This window comes from Malus sylvestris, chromosome 1 (assembly GCF_916048215.2).
Source record: "Malus sylvestris chromosome 1, drMalSylv7.2, whole genome shotgun sequence".
Lineage (NCBI taxonomy): Eukaryota > Viridiplantae > Streptophyta > Magnoliopsida > Rosales > Rosaceae > Malus > Malus sylvestris.
The window spans coordinates 26,967,263-26,976,421 of NC_062260.1; the positions used below are offsets into that span (position 1 = coordinate 26,967,263).

Genomic DNA, 9,159 nt, shown 5'->3' on the forward strand with positions numbered 1-9,159 from the left:
AGAAAAATAGTAATTGAGAATTGTTTATGTAATTTTGGTAATGCATAGTGTCTTTATATGATCATATGATATGCCCTAAATCTTGGGCACAAATTTTGCTTCTTGTCTAGCAACTTTGACTTATAACCAAGACCTAAACGTTCATGTGCTAATCACAAATCCAAAGAGGAAAGTAGCACATTCAGGAGCATTTCATGCCATCAATCAACATGTACACTACTCAAAGAAACAGCAAACTAGTATATGCAACGCAACTAGTTAGTTGTGATCATATGATAGTAGTAGAAAAATCCATCACGTAATAACCATTAATTTCCCAGAGCTAGTAATTATACAAGCTTTAACACAATACTAATCAGCTGCAAGAACGAAAGAAAGCAGTACATGTGATGAAGCAGCTAAACTAAAATAATTCCAACAAAAACACACAAAAATAACTAATTAATTAATATATTGCGATTCGTGAATCATACCCTTAATCACTGATGATATCCGTTACAATGCAAGCATTGATTTCACTTATTCTTTCCTGAGTCCGAATGGTGATACAAATAGTGAGCCCAGATACTGAAAATCTGATTAAATTATTAATTAATAGTTCCAAAGATTTTCTCCGTCGGAATTTTCAGGCGAATTGTCGGAAGAGATCCTGGGCGGACTCACCAGCATTCCCTCCGCCATGTCCACCAGCAAATTCGGCATATTCAAAAGCGCCTCCTCATCCATAAACTCCTCCTCCTGCTGGCCCACCACCCCACCAACACCCTCATTATCAACACTACCCGGCTCCGATCTCCCTCCGCTCTCCCTCTCCCGGGGAACTAACTTATTTGCCCTCGACTGTGCTGCCCTAGCGGCCGCAGATCGTATGTCACTCGCGGCGGAGGAAGCCGGTATCGGGTACGTAAGAATCGAGTTGGGGAAGTTCAAGGGAGTATCTGGCCCTTTCAGAGCGATCGCCGCCACGTCGTACGCAGCCGCCGCCATCTCTGGCTTAGGGTAAGTGCCAAGCCATATCCTTGTAGTCTTACGTGGCTCCCGAATCTCGGACACCCATTTCCCGTTCCGACACCGGATTCCCCGGTAGACTGGATGCCCTTTCGGCGAGCCTGATGTCGAGCCTCCCGACTGGGACGGAACGCCCAGTCTCAGGGATGAGGAGGAGGAGGAATCGTCAGGTAGAGTTGATGTGGGAGGGTTAGGAAGAGTCGGAGGAATTTGTATAAAGGGATTGGGATTGGAGGTTGTAGTTGGTTGGTCAACTGGGGTTTTGGGCACGTTGCTATACGGATCGGCCATAAGTATAATCTACATACAATTTTTCTTTGCATGTATGTATTTATATATATGTGAATTCATGGCCAAATGCATGTCACGATATAAATATTAATGAATTGTAACGGATATGTGAGATGATCATCCTATTTATATGTGAAAAATGGGAGTTTGTTTGTTTTTGTATGAAGCGTGGGAAAATCGCGGAGCTTTTGCTGGCTTTTTAAATCATTTTGTGTGACTAAATAGGACTAATCATGATTAAGAATTAATACTTTATGAGTGAGAGATGGTGTTGAAATTGAGAGATACACAAGGTAGTACACCATGTGTCATTATGCGTATGGTGGGATATGTGTGTTAAAAAGTTAATAACTTAAAAAATAAAATTTCCTACCACTTGCACAAAAACACATAATGTACCATTCATATTCCTGTCGTAATAAAAAATTACAGAGGAAACATGTATTAAGCCCTCAAGCAGTCTCCTATAGCAGCTAGAGATTAGCTGTTGTGGACCTGGTCATTTAATCAAGATCTTCCCCTTGAAATTTAATTAGTATTATACTTATAATGTAAGACGTGTTGTGAGATATGGGGGGTGATATTCATAATTTAATTGCATCATGCTGACCACTTTCTCAGCATCTACACCGCACTCTTTGTTTTGCTTGACTGTACGGATGCCATCTGCACCATTAACAATTGTCTAGTTTTCTTTTTAACATAAAAAGGAGAATAGAGTGTCCAAGGTGAATTTTCTTTGACATAATAAAGTGCTATTTTAAATTACATTATTGCTAGTAATTCATATTCCTTCTTTTAGTGCAAATGATCTTGTTTGTTCATAAAAAAGAAAAAAAAAAATAAAGTGGATTTTTTTTTGTCTTTTGACATAATAAAAGGTGAACATATTTTAGTGGGATACTATCTACTTTTCTGTTGTGGGAATATTTTTGTTCACTACCCTTAAGTGATTGTGATACTTATTATTAGAACTAAATTCATGCACCACCGTAATAGGCGAAGATGCACAAATTCGATAACCTATTAATGAACAACTAACGGTAAACAACCAAGGACCAGGGGTGTCAGCCAAAGACTCTCTGACAGTCAATTTAGTAAGCAAATATATGAGACTCAAGCAGTAGCCAAGAGAATAAGTGTGTGACAATTGCGTTTCCAGAAATGAACTCTAGAATGGTGTATCTATACCAGTTGAGATAGGGACCTTTTAGGCCATGGAATCCGTATTATACCGTGAGTATCGCAAAGGATATCTAGGAGTAGTTATTTCATTCTCTTAGAGTATGATTACTTGCAGTGTACAAATTTTAAGGATTCCAAGAATATAGGAAACCTAGCTGATTTCTTATTAGATCAGTTTTCTGTGTCTTGCAAAACAAACATGATCAATCTCAGGGAAGTTGTTGGAATTTGCATAATGTTTCGCAAGACACCTAAATCTGATCCAGTAAGGAATTAGTTAGGTTTCCTTTATTCTGGGAATCCTTACGATCGAATAATTGGCGTGCAGCACAAATAATCATACTTCCAAAATGATGCAATATCTACTTTTAGATATCTTATGGGATTTTCTCGGTTTAATGCAGGTTTCATATCAAAAAATATCTTTATCTTGACTGGTATAAATACACTATTTTAGGGTTGTTTGTGCTTTTACAGGTTATCGAGTTTGTGCATCTCCACCCTTCATGAAAGTGCGCAAAATTGGTTCCAACACTCACCACCTTGTTTATTGTCATTACATAAGTTTAAATTTCTAGATCTGTGTAGTGGATAGACACAAATTTCAAAATTTAAACTCATCCAACAGTGATAAATATGATCATGAACATTAACCCCAATTGAAGGTGGTGGGCAAAAATGCACCATCATCTGGTACCTTTTTCTACTTACCATCTCCATTCATTGATTGCTACGTAGAAGCCACTATCACTTAAAAATTAAGTATTTAATTTTTAAAAATGATTATTTCATTCACCAAAATCCTAAAAACAAAAATTAAATGTCAAAGCTTGACCACCGTCCAACTCTTCTTTTTTTTCTAATGCATGTTCATGTGCTTTCAAGTTTCAACTACCAAATTGAAAAAAAAAAAAAAACCAGAAAAACTCGACCCACCAGATTAGTTTTGGACCCACATTAACGAAAACAAACCATGATACGAAAAAGCTAAAATTCGTCAAAAAAAAAATAAAATTGTGGCCAATTCCGTTGAGCAGTTGTCAACCCATCCACTCATCTCTCTATCACTCTCCCCCCATCCTCCTGTTTCTTTTTCTTTTTTTGTTCTGAAGGGGAAAACCTAGGCAACGGGTGGATGACTTCACCACCACCCAAACTTGTAGCATTTTATACATCCATGAGCAGTAACAAAATTCATAAGTGAAAGACTCAAAATCTCAGATGTTTTTTAAAGTGGAATACGAGTAATCTGTTCCAGAAAAGAAAACTCCATTGATGTCTTTAACTTAGCTAGTCGCTTGCTGCCTAGAGGGAGGAAGTCGAAGAGTGAGCGAGTGAGTGAGAGAGAGAGAGACATTGACGGGTGAGTGGCCTGGCCTTATTAATCTGTTTTCTTTTCAATTCTCAAATGCATTAAAGGTAAAAGTTCAAGAATAGAATTTATGATTTTAAAGCATTAACTTTGTAGTTTAATCTGATAGTGGAAATGGTGAGTGGGAAAGACAAGTAGAAAATGCAAGAAGAAAAGGTACCTGGCATCCCTCTATATTTTACTCGATTTTCTTTTGATGCTGCTTGTTAGACTAAATCTAGTGTTTCAAATGAAAGAGTCAGGTCTTGTATGTATGATCGTAACTAAGCAATGTTTAAAACTAGGGATGGACAATGGTTATGGCGGACGGATAACCGCAATTATTTACCCATAACTGTTTATATTCATACCCACATAACCGTTTACCCGTTGGGTAATTGCATAAACGGTTATACCCATACCCATAACCATTTATAAACGGTTAACCATATCTATAACAGTGTACCCATTTAACCATAACCGTTTACTCATTTAACCATAACCATTTACCCATTTAACCATAACCATTTACCCGTTTACCAGTTTTTGAACCTGTTTATCATTTTTTTTATCTATTTATCCTTTTTTTCACCCGTCTACATGTTTTTTTTAATAACTTGAAAATTACAAAAGAAAAATTTGTCATAATTTTCATTTTATGACAATTAAACACTGTTATAGGTACATTTTAGCATGCACTTCCCTATTGTAATCATTTAAGTCCTCATACAATTCCAATAATTGAAATAATAGTTTACGAACAATATTTTTTTACTACACCCAAGAAAATCTTTAATTATAATCTATATGATTACAAAGTAAAACTTATAAAAACAAAATGTAGTCATTATCTTGAATACTAGATGATTCTAAGCTGCAAAATAAGGTCAATTAACTTTGTTAGTTGTAACTTTATGGTAAAGTTAAAAGAACTAAATGCTTCTTTCTTAACTTGAACACAACCAGGTTCCAAAGGTACAGAATATCAATTGGTTCACAATCTTCCACATTTTTCAAATATTCCACAAGCACTTTTTTCCATCGATATTTTCTCCTCCAAATAATCAAAACCAATAAAAATTCATCTCAGGTTCTCAATTCCAACTTCATGGTAGCAAAAAATTGACGTTAATTCTAATTTGACTTTTCAATTACGGTTTTTAATTTTACATATATTAAATTAAATGGGTAAATAAATACATGTTATAACCGCGGGTAATACCCATAACCGATGGATATCATTTATAACCATGGGTAATATCCATAACCGCCTATTTAAATTTCACGGATAAATGGTTATACCCATAATTGTTTGTTTGTCAAAACGGTTACCCATAACCGTAACCGTGAATTTTAAATGGGTGGATAACCGCAGTTACCCAAACCCATGAGTATTTTGCCCATCCCTATTTAAAACTTATTGTATAAGAGGTAATTCAATTGAGCTAAAAAAATTCATTATCACCATTTACTAAGGTCAAATTAAACACATTTAACATACCCAACCTCAAATAAGTGCATGGTAGCAAATCACAAATTAAGACGGGATAATGAAAGTGATGGCATGTTATGTCTAAATGGCCTACGATTATCCTTCACATGGCTAATTTAGTAGCCAAGTCATTATCCACAGTGTGTCAAGAATACGACATAGTGTATCAGTTGTATTATGACATTTAATATGATAGACCGTGTTTTTTGCACACTAAAAAAATCTCGTCTCACCTGTTAATTTACCAACTCCTAAATTATCTTTGTCATCACCTTTCAGTTTTATGTAAGAAAAGAAAAGAAACAACAAATGAAAAGAAGAAAAAGCTATTAGGTTGTGAAACCAATATCTTAAGATATATCTCTAAATCCACAAAACACCAAATCCCATTTTTCATGGGCACAAGAGACCCACATTTACACTATCAACAATTAAAAAAAGAAAAAAACTACATACCTCTTCCCTCTCCGACCGTTAAAAGTTAGTTTCCTTATCTAAAAGTTAGTTTCTCCGTCTAACACAGGTCTCTTCTCTCATCTCGTCCATGGAGACCATTCAATCATCAAGCTTCCCAATTTTCCGCACCAACCCAGTTTTCCTCACCCCCAAGCCTCTCAGACCCTCAAAGGTTTCCATCAAACCTCCACCGCCGGACTTTGATTTCAGGTCAGAAATTTCAGTGGACTCAAGAGCCACAATAGCCAGAACGCACCCTGAACTGCTTGATTTGGCTGAGAATGGGAGCTTGTTCTTGATCGAGAAGAGCCGGTTCGGTCCCGTCCCGGCATGGAGGGCAGAGTTCGTCGAGCCGGAGGCCATCTGGTTGGTCGGAACCAATCATATTTCTCAAGACTCTGCGGTGGAGGTCGAACGCGTGGTCCGGGCAGTGAAGCCGGATAATGTGGTGGTGGAGCTATGTAGAAGCAGGCAAGTGTGACTTGGAATTTAATCTCAAAATGTTACATAGTTACAGTAGCAATCGTTATTTTTTAGGTTAATTGTAGCAATGTTCATGAACTATACCCTGAGTCGCATTTAGTGCTTTGGTTTCAATATGAGATTATGTGCTTCGAGTTGTATCGTTCAAGGATTGTTGCTGCAATTATCCCTTATTTTTCAACTTTATGTACATAGTTTAATCCATTGTTATTTTGTAGAATAATTGTAGTGACGTTCATGAATTATTCCCTGAGTCACATTTGAGTCCTTCAATTTGAATATGAGATTATGTGCCCCGAGTCATACAGTTCAGTAAATATTGCTATAATTTTGATTATGTACATTCAATCATCCATATATCCATACTCCACATCTTAACTGAAATTGTTGCAGAACCCAATTTCAGAGCTGGGATTATGTATGCTGATGCCTCCATGCATGGTGAGGCAGGAGGCCAACAATTAAGGTCTAATATGTTCTCTCTGAGTGGAACTGGGTTTTTCGGGGCCGTAGGTCGAAGCATAAACTTGGGTAAATTGCCAGTTTCTTGTGTATCAATTAATAGTTTTATGTGTAGATGAAATTATTGGTTTAGTTTTATGTCATAGGGGGTCAAACTGCTCTAGCGTTACGAGTACTGTTGGCTGTTTTCTCATCAAAGATTTCATCCGACACCAATCGTCCTTTCGGTGATGAGGTAGTTGACTACAATTAAATTTGATTGATGATTAATGTACTGCTTGAAAATGAAATCAGGTGTGTGACCATGTCCATGTGACCTTTAATGGACTGCAGTTTCGATCTGCTCGAAAAGCCTCTGAAGAAGTTGGTGCTCAAATTGTGTTGGGGGATCGTCCAATTGAAATTACCGTATGCGCAAATCGAAACCCTACTGTAATACAGGACTATATATAGAAGTTTTTCTACTACGCCGTTAACTGCATTTTTTTAATACGGACATGTTGTTGATAGTATCGATATTCTTGACACTACATGCGTATTTACAAAGTTACAATTATTGATAAGTGATTAGTATGGTTTTTAATATGTGATCGATAAACTTGACCGCAAGTCAGTTAACTGCATTGTAGAAAGGTTCATGATGTTAATTTTGGTAAATTGTATATAATTTGTTTTTGCAGCTTGAAAGAGCTTGGAATTCTCTGACTTGGAACGAGAAACTGAGCATAGTGAGCTCAGTTGTTCGAGGGATAACATCACAGTCTGATATGTCGAAGAAGAATCTCAATGATGAATTAGACAGGGTAAAGTTTGATTAACAAGATTAGTATTACAACATAAAAATAAACTATACAACTGTTCAATACTTACTAGATCTTAATTAAGTTAATTATTCAAACAAAACGTATATTTGATTACAATGTAGGAATCAAGTACAAGTGATGGCACATTTCAGCTTTATAAGCAGCTAAGTTCTTCATATCCTTCACTCCTACAACCTCTTATACACGAGCGAGACACTGTAAGTATCTCAATTCAACCCGGATTATGAACATTCTATAATACAATGCAGAATGAAAGTTACCAAGTGACTTTTGTTTTTGTGTTGTTGCATATTTCAGTACCTTGCATGGTCTTTAAAGAGGAGCAAAGCTGTGAATAAGAGTAAGAGAGTAGTTGGGGTTATTGGAAAGGGACACATGAATGGTGTGATATATGCCTTACTGGCTGACCTGGGAGACCTAAGGTTTAGGGACCTTGTAGGACAGAGGCCTACAGGTACTACTGATGCTTCTTCTAATGGTTGGATTGTGAAGTTGGTCCAGGACTTGATTAGAGATACTGTCATTGCCGGCCTCCTGTGGGCATTATATGAGCAGTTCATAAAAGGTGGGTTAGAGAGTCCATTTTGATTTGAAATCCCAAATGGCTGAAAAAGAAAAAATTTGATCTTTGTTTTGTATATAGATTTGAAATCTGCTCGAATCCTTTCTATTTAAGGACTCATTCCTCCTTACACGTAAATCATAACTTCTGTAAACATGTCAAAATGTGATTGATCTGTAAGGAGTAATGAATCATTACATATTAGAATTCAAGTATCTTCTTATAATTTTTTTTAAGAACTAATAAGGAGAGGGAACTGAAGATTGTTGCTACAAAAGCTTATAATTTATTTTTGTATTATTGCAATTCATATTCACCTCAAACAAATTAAAATAGTAAGATTGATTTATTTACTGCTTAAAGCTGAAGGTGAATATTATGTTGCCTTTTGGAGGTGGCAGGGGAGCTTAATACAACAATGAAGGATATAAACAAAAACTGAATTAAAAAACCAAGTAATTTATAGGAAACTTTTACATCTCTAATTAAACATTCCTGTTTCAGGCTTTCCTACTCTAGGGGTGAAAGAGTGATTCGACTTGGTACATATGGCTTCACTTCTAGGATGACTTCTGGAATTGACGTTATTGCTGACGCACTCTTTAATACAAGTGGATCTTACATGCAATTAATAAGAAGGCCCATTTCTATTAAAACGTATGTGTCAGCAATAACGTCAATATTGTGAGCAAACACTTTATATTTCACATGGTTGATTATCATAACACTGAGAAATTGAGTTACGAAGAAAGAGAGAGAAAGAGGAATAGAAGCTTAGAGATGAAGGAATTTCATATCACTTTATATTTCACACTCTAAATTATTACAAGCCTTTACAATGTGTTATATAGTATCCACAAGACATGGACTATTACAGTAATACCCTTTGTAACTAACTCTCTAACAATATTAACTAATTGAGTGATGGTAATTACAACCAATAGACAGTTGACAAGTGTCAATTGGTTAATAGATTATGCGATAAGGATGTCATTAAACGATATCCATGAGTCCATGACAATTTAGCCAATCATAATCTAAAGGT

General features: G+C 36.2%; 2 protein-coding genes across 4 annotated transcripts; one reads left to right on the forward strand and one right to left on the reverse strand.

Annotated features, from left to right (window-relative positions):
* Nucleotides 1–294: 294 nt before the first annotated feature.
* Nucleotides 295–1,397, reverse strand: LOC126618323 (ethylene-responsive transcription factor ERF027-like). The gene has a single exon (XM_050286381.1). It carries the CDS (start codon nt 1,297–1,299, stop codon nt 592–594), a length of 708 nt encoding a protein of 235 aa, XP_050142338.1. The 5' UTR covers nt 1,300–1,397; the 3' UTR covers nt 295–591.
* Nucleotides 1,398–5,676: 4,279 nt separating this feature from the next.
* On the forward strand, nt 5,677–8,391 carry LOC126633786 (uncharacterized). 3 transcript variants are annotated; one of them, XM_050304342.1, is made up of 7 exons: nt 5,677–6,254; nt 6,673–6,797; nt 6,875–6,963; nt 7,062–7,160; nt 7,409–7,531; nt 7,654–7,749; nt 7,850–8,391. In XM_050304342.1, the coding sequence occupies exons 1-7, from the start codon at nt 5,872–5,874 to the stop codon at nt 8,138–8,140; spliced, it is 1,206 nt and encodes a 401-aa protein (XP_050160299.1). In that variant the 5' UTR covers nt 5,677–5,871; the 3' UTR covers nt 8,141–8,391. The 3 variants fall into 3 exon arrangements, with proteins under 3 accessions (XP_050160299.1, XP_050160306.1, XP_050160311.1); XM_050304349.1 differs by having other exon boundaries at nt 5,685–6,254; nt 7,062–7,136; XM_050304354.1 differs by having other exon boundaries at nt 6,075–6,254; nt 6,660–6,797.
* Nucleotides 8,392–9,159: the final 768 nt, after the last annotated feature.